The sequence below is a fragment of the Trifolium pratense genome, linkage group LG7, assembly GCF_020283565.1.
Source record: "Trifolium pratense cultivar HEN17-A07 linkage group LG7, ARS_RC_1.1, whole genome shotgun sequence".
Lineage (NCBI taxonomy): Eukaryota > Viridiplantae > Streptophyta > Magnoliopsida > Fabales > Fabaceae > Trifolium > Trifolium pratense.
In genome coordinates, this window is record NC_060065.1 from 43074739 (window position 1) to 43091683 (window position 16945).

At 39.5% G+C, this 16945-nt stretch overlaps 1 protein-coding gene across 4 annotated transcripts; it reads left to right on the forward strand.

Moving 5' to 3' along the window:
• The first annotated feature begins 7392 nt into the window (after window positions 1–7392).
• Window positions 7393–12290, forward strand: LOC123895098 (protein virilizer homolog). Of its 4 annotated transcripts, none has more exons than XM_045945301.1 (6): window positions 7393–7492; window positions 8539–8621; window positions 8842–10004; window positions 10138–10899; window positions 11004–11075; window positions 11705–12147. In XM_045945301.1, exons 3-6 carry the CDS (start codon window positions 8922–8924, stop codon window positions 11723–11725), a joined length of 1938 nt encoding a protein of 645 aa, XP_045801257.1. In that variant the 5' UTR covers window positions 7393–7492; window positions 8539–8621; window positions 8842–8921; the 3' UTR covers window positions 11726–12147. The 4 variants fall into 4 exon arrangements, with proteins under 4 accessions (XP_045801257.1, XP_045801256.1, XP_045801258.1 ...); XM_045945300.1 differs by lacking the exon at window positions 11705–12147 and adding an exon at window positions 11374–11590 and having other exon boundaries at window positions 7402–7492; XM_045945302.1 differs by having other exon boundaries at window positions 7409–7657; window positions 11705–12290.
• Window positions 12291–16945: the final 4655 nt, after the last annotated feature.

Below are 16945 nucleotides of genomic sequence, written 5' to 3' on the forward strand. Positions count from 1 at the left end.
TCATCCAACCTCCTTTTGAGTCCTCGTAATATAACCCTGTTTGCAGCTTCGGCTTGGCCGTTCGTTTGAGGGTGTTCGACAGAGGTGAAGTGTTGGGTTGTACCTATCTTTGCCATAAACTCTCGCACTTTCTTGTCCGTGAATTGAGTCCCGTTATCTGTAACGACGACTTGAGGGATCACAAATCTCGCAAGTATATTACGTTTGAAGAATCGCAACACGTTGAATGTTGTGATGTGGGCGAGAGGTTCGGCTTCGATCCATTTCGTGAAGTAGTCGACAGCTACTATTAAGTATTTATTTTGTCCTGCTGCCGTTGGAAACGGTCCTAAGAGGTCCATCCCCCACCAAGAAAACGGCCACGGGGACGATAGCGTTTTTAGCTCGTTAGGAGGGGCTAAGTGCATATCCCCGTGACGTTGGCATTTGTCGCATTTTTTGACATGCTCTTTTGCGTCTGTTTGCATGGTAGGCCAATAGAATCCTGCTCGCAAGGCCTTTCTGGCTAAGGAGCGTCCACCGATGTGTTGACCGTTTATTCCTTCGTGGATTTCGCTGAGGATCGAGGCGACCTCGCTTTCCTCGACGCACCTCAGTAGAGGGATGGAAAATCCTCGGCGATACATTTTTCCATTTAGGATTACGTACGCGCAGGCTCTTCTTTTAACCTTGGCTGCCTCCTTCTTGTCGAGTGGTAGGTTTCCTGTGTTCAAAAATTCGAACACGGGTGTCATCCAGCTGTCAGCGTTGATTTCGCATATCAGGAATACCTCGGTGGGTTTTACTATGCTCGGTTTGGATAGCGTTTCCTGAATAAGCGATTGATTTCCGCCTTTCTTTTTCTTAGTGCTTGCAAGCTTTGATAAGATATCTGCTCTTGCGTTATGTTCGCGAGGAACGTGCTTGACCTCGGTTTGTTTGAATTTGGTTAATTTTTCTTTGATTAAGTTTAAGTATTCCGTGAGTCGCTCGTCTTTTGTTTGGTATTCCCCGGTTATTTGTGATGCGACGAGTTGTGAGTCCGTGGATATCTTAATTTCCTCGGCTTCCATATCCTGAGCCAACCTTAACCCTGCCAAGAAGGCTTCGTACTCGGCTTGGTTGTTTGTGGTTGGAAAGGCGAGTTCGAGTGAAACTTCTATGAGCACTCCTTCGCCGCTTTCGAGTATGATACCTGCACCACTCCCTTGTGGATTCGAGGATCCATCTACGAAGATGGTCCATTTGTTTTTATCTGGGGTAGATGGCGTGGTCATTTCGGCTATGAAGTCTGCTAGCACTTGGGCTTTTAAAGCCTTTCTGCTTTCGAAAAAGATTTCGAATTCGGACAACTCTAGCGACCATTTTAGCATTCGTCCTGTCATATCCGGCCTCGCAAGGAGTTGCTTAATCGGTTGGTCGGTTCGGACAACGATGGAGTGAGCTAAGAAATAGTGTCTTAGCTTCCTCGCGGCCATGACTACTGCTAAGGCCGTTTTTTCAATCTGTAAGTATCGGAGTTCTGGTCCTTGCAGAGCCTTACTCACGAAGTAGACGGGTTTTTGCCCTTGCTCGGTTTCTCTTATGAGAACGGCGCTGATGGCCTCCGATGTTACGGCGAGGTAAAGGTATAGGGTTTCCCCTTCGTTGGGTCGCGTTAGGACTGGAGGTTCGGATAGTGCTCGTTTTAAGTGTTGTAGCGCATCCTCGCATTCCTTTGTCCATTCGAATGCGGATTCTTTTCGAAGTAATTTGAATAAAGGTAGCGCGTGTTGAGCAGATTTTGCGACAAAACGAGATAAGGCTGTGAGCATCCCATTTAATGATTGGATTGATTTCTTTGAGTCCGGTGTAGGAAATTCAAAGAATGCCCTGCATTTATCGGGGTTAGCTTCGATTCCTCTTTCGGTTAAGTAAAACCCGAGGAATTTCCCAGCTTTTACGCCGAACGTGCATTTTTCAGGATTGAATCTCATATTATACTTTCTCGCTTGGTCGAACACTTTTTTCAGATGGGTTGTATGATCGACTTCCTCTTCGGATTTGACGATCATATCATCCATGTATACTTCGAGCATGTCACCGATTTCATTATTGAAGACTTTGTTCATCATCCTTTGGTATGTGGCGCCTGCGTTTTTAAGCCCGAAAGGCATTACGTTGTAATAATAATTACCTGATTCGGTCATAAATGTTGTTTTCTTTTTATCGATTTCAGCCATTTTTATTTGATTATAACCCGAGTACGCGTCCATAAACGATAGTATTTTAAATCCTGATGAATTATCTACTAACTTGTCTATGTTAGGTAAAGGGTAAGCGTCTTTAGGGCAAGCCCTATTAAGATCGGTATAATCAACACACATGCGCCATTTTCCATTCGATTTCTTAACAAGTACAACATTGGATAGCCAGGTGGTATACCTAGCTTCCGAAATGAAATTTGCCTCGAGGAGGTCTTTTACAGCTTTTTCAGCAGCCTCCGCTTTTTCGGGAGACTGCTTCCTACGCCGCTGAACAACGGCACTAGCCCTAGGATCTAAAGTCAACTGGTGACAAGCGACCTCAGGGTCGATACCAGGCATCTCTGCAGCGCTCCAGGCGAACAGTTCAACATTGTCCTTAAGGCAGGCGATCAGTTGCTTTTTGACCAAGTCGGGGAGCCCAGTTCCAATCTTGATCCCTTTGAGGGGGTCTTCGCCCAAGGGTACCAGCTCGAAATCTCCGTCCGGAATTGGGCGGTAGATTTTCTTTTCAGCCTCGGTGAGGTCCTTCTGCTTCTCTTCCTGATGCTCCTTTTTTGTGAGTCGAGCATCGATGTCGACGGAACCTCCAATAGTGTTTACCCCCGGATTTTTCTTTTCAGTTTTCTTGGGGGTTGCCACGGTGCTCAGATTTTTTGCCGCAGCCTCGAAGCATCTCCTCGCAGCAGCTATGTCGCCGTTGATGGTGGCGACCTGGCCGTCCGGTGTGTAGTATTTCAGCTTCAAGTGAACGGTGGACGACACAGCAAACAGCTCTGCTAAGGTAGTTCTGCCGATGATGCAGTTGTACAGCGAAGGACAGTCGACGACCATGAATTGTGTCCTCACGGATTTCATAGCCTTTTCCTCGCCGAAGGTGACGATGAGGTCCACATATCCCCAAGGCTTGGTAGTCGACCCGTTGAACCCTTGAAGGTCGGGTCCTACATAAGGAACCAAGTTTTTCTCCGATAGCTGTAAAGTTTTGAAAAGCCCCGAGTACATTACGTCACACGAGCTCCCCTGATCTACGAGGATGCGGTGGACGTCGAAGTTCGCCATGCGAGCCCTCACCAACAGTGGTATCTGATAGTTTGGCGAGCCCCCAGGAACTTCTGATTTGTAGAAGGCCAGCGGGTCGGAGTCTCCCTCAGGTTTGGAGACGGTGATGGGGGTCACTGAGCAAACGTTTTCCAGCTCCTCGAACTTTCTTTTTACCGATCCGAGGGTGATTTTGTTTAGCCCTCCCCCTGTTATCACCAGTGCTTTTGGGAAGTTTTCCCATGAGCCATTCAGGTGGGCGTTGAAATGCCTCATGAGCGCTTCCTCGTCCGACCCCGGGGATGGGAGTGGAATTTCAGGTGCTGAGATGGCAAGTGCCTGAGGGACGATGCCTCTGTTTTCCTGCTCGGGAACATCGATGGCCATTGCGACCTCTTGAGGCTCCCGTCGTTGTTGTTGTTGTTGTCCTTGTTCGTCGTTCTGAACGTATCTTCGGGCATAACCCTTTTGTATCAGAATCTCGATGGCGTCTTTTAGGTGGACACAGTCCTCAGTAACGTGTCCATGGCTTTTATGATAGCGACAAAATTTCGTCCTATCAGTATTTGCCTTCATGGGCTGCTGTCTTGGGAAGTGTATCCCAGCCTTTTTGAAGTCCGCAGCGGAGACTTCGGCGAAAATGCGATCTCTTGACGCATTCAGTGGAGTGTATGTTGTGAATTTTCCTCGAGGAGGTTTGGAATCTTTAATCCTTTCCTCCTTTTGCTTTTCGTTACCTCTTCGCGAGGTTCCAGCTTCATCTTTCTCGTGGTTCCTGGTTTTTTCTTGACTTTTAGGCCTCCTTAGATCTATGGCCCTCTGTTTCTCCTCGTAGGCGATGTACTTCTTCGCCTTTTCGAAGAATGCATCCAGCGTCTTCGGCTCTTCGATACCGACAGCTTTAGCAAAGTCGCTGTCCCGATGTAGTCCCCTATCGAGGAGATACAGCTTCATGCTCTCATCGACCTTTACTTCTACGGCTGCTTTGTTGAACCGTTCAAGGTAGGACCTTAGAGGCTCGTTCTCGCCTTGAATAATGGCTTCGAGGGTTGCTTCAGTCTTTGGATGACGCCTCGAGGAAGTGAAGTGAGCCCGGAAGCGGGCGCATAGATCCGACCAGGAATCTACGGATCCTGGCGCCAAGCTCTTGTACCAAGCCATAGCGCCTTTCCTCAGGGTCGTGGGAAAGAGCTTACACTTGATAGAGCCTCGTACATTTCTGTACTCGAGGAGAGCTTCAAGATTTTCGATGTGCTCGTCCGGATCTGTCGAGCCATCGTAGGTATCCATTGCCGGTGGTTTCTCGAGTCCGACCGGTAGGGGGAGTTCTCGTATCCTGCGGGAGAGGGGGCCTTGGTGGCTGTCCCTTTCTTCCGGGGATCGGCTCCTTTGGTGGCGAGGAGGGTTGTCCCTTCTAGGGGAATGTCTCCTCGGCGGGGTGGAGTTTCGAGATATTGCCTCGTTTCTCCTTGGGCTCGACCTCCTCTCGCTTCTTCGGCGAGGTGGTGAGCGTGACCTGGAGTAGGTTCTGCTCCTCACAAGTGTGGGTGAACGGCGAGCTGGGCGAGCATGCGCCGTGACCCTCGATTCAGCAATTGCGTCGATGCGACGGCTTTGCTGCTCGAGCCTTTGATTTTGCTGCTCGTATCGCTGGTTCTGCTGCAGTAATAAGTCCGACTGACGGTTGATTGCATTGACCAGCGCAGCCATCATTTCCTGCATGGGGACGCCCGGAGGGATAGCCACTGCCGGAGTCGCCTGTGGCGGGGTAGCCACAGGGATCTGCGGTTCTTCTGGGTTGTAGGGCTCGTAATGTGCGTCTTGCCCCTCTTGGCCATCTTCCGTTACGGAGGCAAATTGGCCATCCAATGGGTGGTACGGTGCGTAGTCCATCGGTGTTCCATGGTTCTCCGCCACGTGCTCCGGGATTTGGTGGTTGTTAACGCCAGCCATTGGTCGTGAAAGAGGTGTTTTGGAGGAAGTTTTTTAGTTTTTGGTTTGGTTAAACAGGGAAACTATTTCCCCACAGACGGCGCCACTGATCGTGTTGACCAAAATGATGCGACTTCGCCGGCGTTTGCGGTGGTTGAGAGCGTTGAGACCCCTGTTGAAGCGGAGGGGGGTTGTGTACCTGCAGGCACTCCGACGCTCAAGTCAGTTTGTGTTTGTGAAGGTTTTCTTGGCTAAAATAATGCGTACCTTGCAAATGAAGTGAAGTCACATATATATAGCCCCCAGCGCTGGGCCAAGACCCTTGATGGCATTAATGGCCATCAAGTGGCTGCCGGAAAACGGCTTGGAGGCCTTGATGTGCAGTAAATGCTCATCATTCCGGTTTACGGCCGTTACGATACGTGATAGTATCAGACCGTTGGAGAGTCGAGCACGTCTCGCGGGCTCTTCATGGTAGCTAGTTCGAGACGTTGCCTGCTCGACACTGTCATTGGCTCGAGCATCTGAGCTCGACCCAGAACACCTGTTATTTATTGTCTAAATACCATGAAATATGTTAACTGATATTCATCCAATTTTCCCTTATTCTCTTTAACTGAAATGCTAAAGGAAAGATGCAAGAGGGTTGTACTTTTGTTATGGGATAAAATACCATTTTGAATTTAAAAGTGCAACTCACTTTCATATCGGTCTATAAATATATCAAAATTATAAATATATTTATAAATATTTTTTTATTAGTCATTTTAATGATGAAACATAATTTTTAGATAGTTATTTATTTCTTGAATATATATTTTATTGGTTAATTTAACCTACAAAATTACTAATAAAAGAAATATGTTTGCAATTTTTATACTCCACCGTGATAATTGATGAAACCCAATCCAACACTTGGTGGTAATTCAAATGGAACGCTGGCCCCTCATTTCATTATCTGATGCCTTGCCGACCCATGTGTGTGAAGGATATTCTTTTTGACAAAGACACTATGGATCATCTTCATTTCCTAAAAGAAACGGTGTGTTGTCTATTATTATACTCCCTCTAGTCTCATATATAAGCAAATTTTCAAAAAAGCACACCCTTTAAGAAAGTAAGTAAATGCATTGGTTGAGGAGAAAAAATACCTTGGAAAGTGTAAACCATTGTATTTATTGGTTCAAATTGGAATAATGTCATAAAATATAATAATTGTAATACACTTTTGCTTATATTTAATACTTTCAATTTTTTTGTTTTGTTGCTTATATTTGAGACCGGAGGAAGTAGTTTTGAAATAAAACAATGATATAAATGTACATTTTTTTCAAAAATTATGGACATTATTTTAATATTTATATATCAAAACTTTAGTAACTGTAGTTTTCATTTCTTTTGGAAATGGAGAGGATCCTTACTCGACAAAGACATTCATCTTAATAGACATTCATCTTAATATTTGTTAAATATGCTTGGATTTGTCCGGTGAGTTTAGCTCAGTTGATAGAGACATCTTATTTTATATGTAGACATCGAGGTTCGTATCCCGGACACCACATTAATTCATCTTAAGAGTGTAATTTCTAACAACTAGACTACCTGACAAAAAAAAATATTGGATCTCAATCCCAAAAGCTAGCTTATGGCGTGAGGTTGCCATCAATATTTATACACTCAACAGTCGAGAATTTAAGCAATGTATGACTTCAAACAAACTCCAACAACACAATTACATGTTCAACACTCACCCTAATAGTAACACTGTGTATTTCTAAGCCCCTTGTGGTGTCACTATGTGTATTTCTTATACGTATTGTGATTTAATATAATTGTTTGCAACTCACCCTAACACTAGTGTGGACCTAAGTCAAATGTCTACATTGCAGTTCTTAATCCGACTCTGATACATAGTGTAAAGTGATTTTACACATGCATGATGCATCCAATAATTTATTGCCATATCATTTGATAAATGTGACACATCATGTATTTTAAAATACATTACATAATGTGTTAATATATTGTTGGTTTGGATGCACATGTAAAATAACTTTACACCGACACAACGGTGTATGTAAATTAATTTTTTTGGCACAAGTATATATATTAAATTCTAAAAAGATTCCTTATTATTTTCAAAATCTTGTGAAAAATATCAAATATAAATCTAAATTTTTTGTTTTAATTTTGTTTTGTGTAAATAATTTTGCACAGTGGGCAAAGCTTCCATCAGAGACACAGAAACAGAGAAGAAGCGGCAATTAGGATCGAATTCATTCATTCAGTTCATTCAGGTATTATTCTAATTCGCTTCGCATCTTTTTCATCACTCACTCATTCATACCCTTCTTCTTCTTCTTCTTCTTCTTCTTCTTCTTCTTCTTCTTCTTCTTCTTCTTCTTCTTTCGTTCTAACATTGCTTCCACTTCATCAGCACCGTTTCTATCACTATCTTACAGGTATTCACAATCATCATCTCAATTCCCTTTCATCTCGCTTTGCCCAGTTTTGTTGCTTACACTTTCCAACTATTCATTTCTTTATTTTTTCTTCAAATCATGTGTTCTATTGTGTTTTCATCCAAATCAACATAATCAAACCACGTAAATTTCCATTTCACTTGTTGATGGTGATTTTTTTTATTTGAAAACAAAAATCATTTTTACTACTTAAAGAATGTTAGGGTGAAACTATGAGGTACATAATTCTCACTGCATATAACTAATTTTAATCATCATCATCATATGAATCTGTGTTAAATTGAATTCATGAACATAACACAAGTACACCTAGTTATTTGTTTGTCAATAAACCTTTTCAATTACCAATCGTTAGTGTAGTAGTGATTGGCGTTGGACTTGGTAGGGAGGACCACAGTTCGATCCCCTGCAACTGCGATCGGGAGGGGGCTAGAACCACTTGATGCCAGAACTGACCCCCCAGATCAAATTAGGTGGTCCATGGACCAGATACTGGTAGTGAAAACAAAAAAAAAATTTCAATTTAATCTCTAAAGCATTGCTCTCTCCAATTTGGTAGCTAAAGTATATAAATGTAATAAGTATTCCCTAAAGTATATGAAATTCGTCACTTTAGTCACTGCCATTAAGATGTTAGAGACAAATATGATCGATTTTCGTATACTTTAGGGATTAAATAGATAGATCTCATATACTTTAGAGGTTAGTTATTATTATTTTTATTTTTATATGCTTTATTAGGATCAAATGATGATTTATTCGTTGTTTTAATTTCTGTTCAGGAAGAGAGGGATACCGTATATAAAATGATAAATTAATATTTCATTTTTTTTCTTGGTGTCTTGAATTTTTAATCACAGGATCAAGTTAGGGATTGAACATCATGGATCGACTACAATCTTCTGCACGGCTCATGATTGTTTCGGATCTCGATCACACAATGGTGTGTTTTTGTTGTTTCTCGTCTTTTTATTATCCTGTCTGTGATATTTTCTTGTTGCTGTTAGCTATGAAGCACTGACATAAACACAAACACGAGACACACTGACAAGTTGACATCGACACATGTCAAACATCAGACACACATTCAATCTTAAGTGTCGGTGTTATAGAGATTATTAGTTAACCTGTGATTTGAGTGGTTGATATATTTCTTATTGCAGGTTGATCACCATGACACTGAGAATAGAGGAGAAAGTTTTCAAGCTGATATTGTATGTAGTTCAAGCTGATATTGATCACCATGACAGTGAGACGAGGTAGAGGAGAAAGTTTTCAAGCTGATGTCTCTGCTTTTTCACGTGGCGTAGCACAGTCTGTTTCCTCTGGTCCTACACGGAGGGATTCCTTCCGACAGCGCAAGCCGAATACCAGCAGACCACCATCTATGCACGTGGATGACTATGTGGCAAGGGAGAGAAACATTGATGGGGTTACTAATGTAATAGCAGTGCCACGAACAGGATCTACTGGTGGGCGACCCCCATCAATCCATGTGGATGAATTTATGGCGAGACAAAGGGAGCGCCAGAACCCTTCAGCAACAGTAGTGGGAGAAGCTGTGGGACATCTAAAAAATGCTTCTCCTGTGAAAGCTACAGATGTAGAGAAGTCAAACAAATCTAAACAATTAAAAACAGATCTTGATGACGATCTTCAAGGAATTGATATAGTTTTTGATGAAGAGGAGTCTGACTCTGATGATAAGTTGCCATTCCTTCAACCAGATGATAATTTACAGCAGCCTGCCCCAGTTATTGTTGAGCAAAGCTCTCCCCACTCAATTGTTGAAGAGACAGAAAGTGATGCTGTTGATAGTAGTCAATTTTCTCATATGGGTACTCCATTAGGATCAAACATTGATGAAAATGCTCAGAGTGAATTTTCTTCAAAGGTTTCTGGTTCACGACCTGATATGCCATTGACTCGTGAATCAAGTGTTTCTTCGGACAGGAAGTATGGTGAGCAGAGTGATGACACAAGGATTGTTAAGATTTCTGGTGGAAATGATTCTGCAACAGCAAATAATTCGTATCCGGTGTCTGTTTACAATAATCCATCTGCAACATCTATGCAATTACCAATTGATTCAAGGATTGCTTCTCAGAATTTCTATTTAAAGAACAGTCCACAACATGGTAGTATTGCTACAGGTTCTCAAGGACTGTATGACCCTCGATTTTTTCCGAACCAACCTCCCTTACCACCCATGCCACCTCCACCAACAGTCTCACCTGTAATATCACATGGTACTGATTCAGTGCATGGCCAGTCGTCCTCATTTGTTAATTCTCCGGCAGGTGCACGCCGTCCAGTTACATTCCAAGTGAGTAACTTTGCTTTATTGCTCTTTAGTTATTTCCTCCTTTCTGGTTACCGCTTCAGTCTTTAAATAATTTTTATCCTGTTTTTGTCTTTCTAAATTCAGCACTGACTACTCTTGTAATTTTTCTTTGCAGGGACCGTCAGATTATTCATCTCCATTCAACAATGGTTCAACGTCATTTGCATCTTCTCTTCCCATGCCAGATTCCAAATATTCGAGGAATTCTGTATCTTCCCCTAGTGGACCTAATAGATTTGCTCCTCCACTTCCTCCTACACCACCTCCTTATGCATCTAGTCCATATAATTTACCATCTGTCAAAACTTCTGTCTCCCAACCTGCTCCATATAATCAGGCAAGTATTGGGAATAATGAACTTTCTCAGGCATCCATTGCTCCTTCAGGATCCAGATTGTCATCCTACCCACCCTCGATGATGTCCATGGGGTACAATAGGCCAATGACTGTCTATGGTAACGCCCCAAATCAGCAACAGAATGACAACCAGCCAAGCTTCTTGCAGAGCATCTCTGTCCCTCAAGCTTCTTTTCAGTCAATGCATTCAGTTACTCAGTTGCAGCCACTGCAGCCTCCCCAGCTTTCACGACCTCCACAACCACCTCAGCTCCCTAGGCCCCCTGTTCAAGCTTTACAGCAGTTAGAGCAAGGCATGGCCATAAAGAGCAATGTTCAAGTGCATGAGTTACAGATGCTGCAACAGTCTCAGGTTTCTTCAATGCAGACATACTATCAAACCCAGCAACATCAGTTTTCACATGAGCAGCAACAGCAGCAAGTTCAAAACAGTCAACAAACGGGTGATGCTCAACCGCAGGAACATTCAGATGTTGGAATAAAATTACACGAATATTTTTCGTCTCCGGAGGCCATTCAGGTATTTTCCACTTGCCATGCACTTTTTAAGGTGGGATTTGCTAGATAGATAAGTTTCATTAGACCTCTTTTTAATCTTATAATTGTACTATTCTGACATGGCAGTCTTTGTTGAGTGACCGCGAAAAACTTTGTCAGCTGTTGGAGCACCATCCAAAATTAATGCAGATGCTTCAGGTTATTTTTCTTGATATTTATTTCACGGATCTTATGTTCGCTTGTTAGACAAGGAGTCAAGGAAGTATTTTAAATTTTAATGATCGACGTCCAGTTTCTCTTATTTTGATAATGTCTTTTATTAGTGTAGTTGTGCATGTGTTTGGTCACAGTTAAAGTAAGCATATACCTATCTGTTGGTTATGATATGATTTATGCTTCAAGAGCCTGTAAATCTTTTATGTGCTGCCTTTTTTCTTCTATTTTTCACTTCTAATTATAAAATGTCTCATTTTTTTCATTTGTTGCCTGTCTACAGGAACAATGTTATATACAAAAATCGACTATTTGATGTAAATAAGGTCATTGGGAAAACATCGACTATTTGATGTAAATAAGGTCATTGGGAAAACAGAAAATAAATGCAATGTTTTCTCAAACGAAAATGCCTTCCATTTTCAATTTCTTAGTTTTTCTAACTTCCTCACTTTGTACCACTATCCTAATGAATAAAATGATCTGGCTACTCTTTGATTTTATATAAATTCTTTTTACAAATAATAGTAATAGTAATAATAATAATACGGATTAATTTTTTTGATTCTGCTGATCTGAAACATGGACTGAAGTTATATCTTGGTTTTGTGCAGGAAAAGATGAGCCAGATGTAGAAGCATAATGACCAAATAGAACCTCAGAAACAAAGCTTTTTGCATAGTTCATATCTGTAAATGTCCTTTCATTCATTAATCACCATGAGCGGTGGTGATGTTTGTGCATTAGCCACCATGCACCAGCCACCAAAATTTTGTGTTAATATGTACTTTTTGATATTGTTTAATTTGTTCCAAAATTGATTCCCATTTTGGACGGCGATGATTATGGATGAAGTGATTTCTGGTGGAGATAAGAATGGGGATGGATGTTTAGATCCAAGTAACTGGTCTAGATGTTGAATGAATGGTGCCGTTATTATGCTGCTTGTATTTAGTACTGTACATAACAATTGCTCTTTGAAATGTCAAAATGTAACATTCTTTACATAGTTTTACCTGACGTTGTACCTAGTAATTTTCTTTCACTTGTTTTAAATACGGAAAATGCTAACTAATACTCCGGAACACTAGTTAAGGAAACCAAATATAGTGTCTGTTTGGTAAACAAAATAAGCTAGCTTATAGCTTATTATATTATCTTATAAGCTTGTTTGATAAAATGAGATATGTTTGGTAAAAAGCTTTTCTCATTAGCTTTTAGCTTATTTTGAGATGCTATTTCCATATTATTATATGTTGGGAAATTTGTTGGATATTAAAGCTAGTTAACTCACAGCTGCCACTCTTTTAAGAAAACCCTAATTCTTGTTTCTTTTCTTGTTCATCCTTTTGAGAAAGGTGATTTAGGATCAAGTTTCATATGTAATTATCCATTTTGATTGTTTTTATTACTTTTTATTTAAATAAGTGATTTCCACATCTTTTTAAGTTTTATTTTAGTTTTTTTCTTCGTGATTTATTTGTTCGTGTAGTTTTACTCGCGTCGTAGTTCGGAGTTGCTTGTTTTGATATTTTGTCTTGGCAAAACACTTGTTTTGATATCCGGTCTTGACATAGTATTTGTTTTGATTTTTCGACTTGATGTTTTTTTAGATTTGCAAATATGCTTTGATCCAAATTTAATGTAGATTTAATAACTCTAGCTTCTTCAATATTGCAGATGTGGATGCATGACTATTCTAGATATTTGAATTTCGTCATATAAATTATAGGCTTTGTCATTAGACCATTCTAGCTATTAACTCAGATCTTGCGAACTTGTTTGCAGACTCATTCTTTTTAGTTTTTAACAAACTTGAATGTGTAACGATTTTGATTGATGTGCTTCACAAGTTTGAATGAATGAAGATCATTGGTTTTGAAGGAAAGGACTATTTTTTATTTTTTATATACATTTTTTTAATATAATTTTTTTTTTGACCTTCTGTTATTTAACAAAATTTCAATAGTTTGACCTACAATGTAGCAACTTACAATGATCATCTACTTCTGAAAAGTCCTTTCCCCGCGTTCCCAAACTCAATTCCCTATTTTTCTTCAATCATCATCCACCACACTCACATGCACGTTCCTATATTGTTTTGTCAAGTGTAAGACATGGTCATTAAAAAAGTGGTGCGATCCTGAACTCTTGTCTTTTGTAATCCTTCTACACACAGAGTCACATTAATCTCACTACAACATACATGACCATAATTTGCTTGTGAAGAATGCCATCAAATTGTTCGATAAATTGTAACAAAAAGCAAATTCGATATAATCTACCAATTTGAATGAATATCTTATTTATGAATAATAAGGAATTTGCTATTACACATGAGTATTTTATTTCATATTCTCATAAGACTAAATGCATCAAACCAATGATTATTATTATTATTATTATTATTATTATTATTATTATTATTATTATTATTATTATTATTATTATTATTATTTAATGGCCATCAATGCTACAATTCTAATTTTGTCACTTTTGTAGGTATTTTGTTGTATTATGCTACTAACTTGGATGTTTTATAATCTATACTATAGCGACTTATAAATTTGCTTTGTATTTAATGTAATTTACCAATTTGAATGAATAATTTATTTTTTTAGTAAAAAATTGCATTGAAAATATTCAAGTGTGAAAAAAAATCCACATTCGTTAAGAATAAGTTAAATGAAGAGCATCTTAAATACTCTAAGCTTATAAAAAAAAAAAAAGTTAAATGAAGAGAATTATTGTTTAAAAAAAGGTTAAATACAGAGAATCCATCAAAAAATCAAAATAGGAGGGAATTATTGTTTTTAGTTCTGCTAAAATAAAGATTATTCGAGTTGAATTGTGGCTTTAAATTTGTTATTACATAATCTATACTATAGAACTAGTCTCTAACGTAAACACCCTCCAATCAACAAAATGCATGGTTGCATATTTTTGTATTACAGTTAACAAGTTGTATATTATGGGGAAACGTCGAGGAGTTTTAGGATTATACTCCCTCCGGTCCTTATTATAAGGAACAATTTGAAAAAAATACACATACCAAGAAACCTTATCTTTCTTAATAAAAATTCTAAAATTTTACAATCTATTCCAAAACTAACCTTGGTGTATTAATTTATCCTTAGGGAATATATCACTCTAATTAATGCATAACTTTGGAATGAATACAATTTAATAAGGGTAAAAATGGAATTGTAAGAATAAATTTAATGATTGTTTCTTATAAAAAGGACCAAATTTTTTTTCCAAATTGTTCCTTATAAAAAGGACCGGAGGGAGTATATAGTAGTTAATTAAAACAATTACTAAATGATTTAATTTATTTATTTATATAAATTATATTATTATTTTACGAATATCAATGAAAATCAAATCCTATAGTGTTACATGATCCGAGAAAGCCCATGATCCAAGAAATAAGAGTCAACGAAAAGTTCCGTATATCATCGTATTCATTCATATGAAATTAGAGACATTCCTTCTTCAAGAAATGCATGCTTTCTTAGTTTCCATGTGCTTCTTTCTTGCTCAAGAGACCAGCTTGTGTTTAGAGAACTCTAGTATCAATGTTAATTAATTACCACAAGTATTATCATAATATCATAAGTGATGACGGATCGTCACACTCTTTAATCCATGCCTATTTTAGCAACATTAGATACATTTTAGTAGGTTTTTAGCAATAAATATAAGAGAAATCTAATCATAAGCTTGATTACTTGTTTTGCAAGAAAACAGGAAAAATTGCAGGAAATTGCTGATTTTCACTACGCTGGGGGCGTAGCCCATCACGCGCCGCGTGATGGAGATCACAGGAAGCCAAGTTTTCACTCTGATCACGCGCGGCGTGATACCTGACCACGCGCGGCGTGAAGCCTTGTTCAGGAACTGGATTGCTCTCTGACTTGATCACGCGCGGCGTGATACCTGACCACGCGCGGCGTAGTTGATGGATTTGCAACCACGCGCGGCGTGATAGATCTGGCGCGGCGTGGTTGCGTTCATTATATAAGGTTTCTGCATAATTCTGTTAGTGGGTTGGAAAATTCTGCAATATTCATCTATTCTCTGATTTTGGAAGCATCAAGATCCAGATCAAGGACTTCAAAGGATAGCTCCGAGCACCTCAATAGCATGGATTCTCAAGCCATGAAGTTGAAGCGAGGACGCGAACGAAGCAACATGAGGAGCTAAGCTTCTTTTGGAGGTAGGATCTAGGATAGTCTAGGATGTAGATGAATTATTTGTAATCTGCTATATGTAAGAATCTACTCTGTTCATAGTGTTGATTTAATGCAATTCGATTCTTAATGCTTTATAATCCTTCATTAGTGTTGTAATGATTTCGAGTTAAGTCACGTGCGAGAGTATTGATTTAATTTCTGAACTGAATTGCATTGAGCACTCGAGTGTTTCCGGTCGAGAGATTGAGACATAGAGTGTAGCGAACGATTGACGCGCTTTCATATCATTCGTTGTAGGTAGCTTCCGCCAGAGAGATCGGGGGAGTATCGACAACGAATAGAGTGGATTTTGACAAGAGATTGCGATTCACTAATTTGTCGATCTAGTTGTGAACACTTGAGTAGATTCCTATTATATAGTATATTGCATGTGGTTTAGCTATAGACTAGGTGATTCCGATGATTCTACCTCGCTTTTCCATTATATCAAAGCGCATTTTCTAACAATTCATCACTCAACATACCCCCAATTTATGTGTATTTCTTGCATAATGTTTATGAACACTATTAGACTAGTTTAATCACACAATCCCTGTGGATCGATATTTTTATTACTACGTGGTAATTCGTTCACTTGCGAATATTATCCATCAAGTTTTTGGCGCCGTTGCCGGGGGTTGTGATCGATTCGACAAGGCAATAGTGTTTATATTTTCTGTGTTTTCTTTGATTTTTCTGTTTTTACATTTTTCTGTCGAGAGCGTTCTACTTGTTTGTTTTCTTGTGCATGCGGAGAACAGGTCCAATTGAGCTGGAATTCGATTCTGAGATTGAGAAAACAGCACGAGCAAATCGTAAAGCGGAAGGAAGACATGTTTGAATCATACAATCAAGAGGCACTCTTAACTAGTTGCAAGTTCAATAATGTGTTTCTACAAATCATTACCAAACAACTAGAAGCTCAATGTATGGTGCAAGCAACCTCTCAAAATAATCCTCATTTCAACACCTTCAATCTTGGAGTGAAGAATCACATGAATTGTTCTTATGGAGCTAATCCGAATCAAGCATTTCCTCAAGATCAACATTTTGAAGATCACCTTGAATCTTTTGAAGATACTCTTATCTTAGCCATGAAGATGACTCAAGGAAATTTTGAGGTGATGAGGGCAAACCAAGAAGTGTCAAGCGAACGTCATGAAGCCTCCATCAAAAATCTCGAAAACCTAATGAGTCAATTAGCAAGGCAAGTCTCTTCTCTACAAACTCAAAGTGGTTTTTGTGAAAACACCACGGATCCTCGTAATGAGAGTTGTAGTTCCATTAATTTGAGGAGTAGAGAGGTTTCATCACAAAAAGTAGTGGAGAATCCTAAGAAGGATGAGAGTAAAAATGATATAGTTGAAAAGATGAGGGATGGTGTAGTTGAAAGTAGAAAAGAAAATAAGAAAGAAGAAAAAAATAAGGAAGAAAAAGCTTATGAGGGTGAAGTTGAAAAGAGAGTGGAGAATGCGTCTAGTGCCAAGAAAGGCAAGAAACCTATTGTGAAGGACCCCAAGTTTCAAGTTCCTTCACCATATGCTAGAATGCCTTATCCTAGGATGAAGAAGGTCAAGAACCAAGACCTTGAATTTTGTGGAGTGGTATCCGAATGTTTCA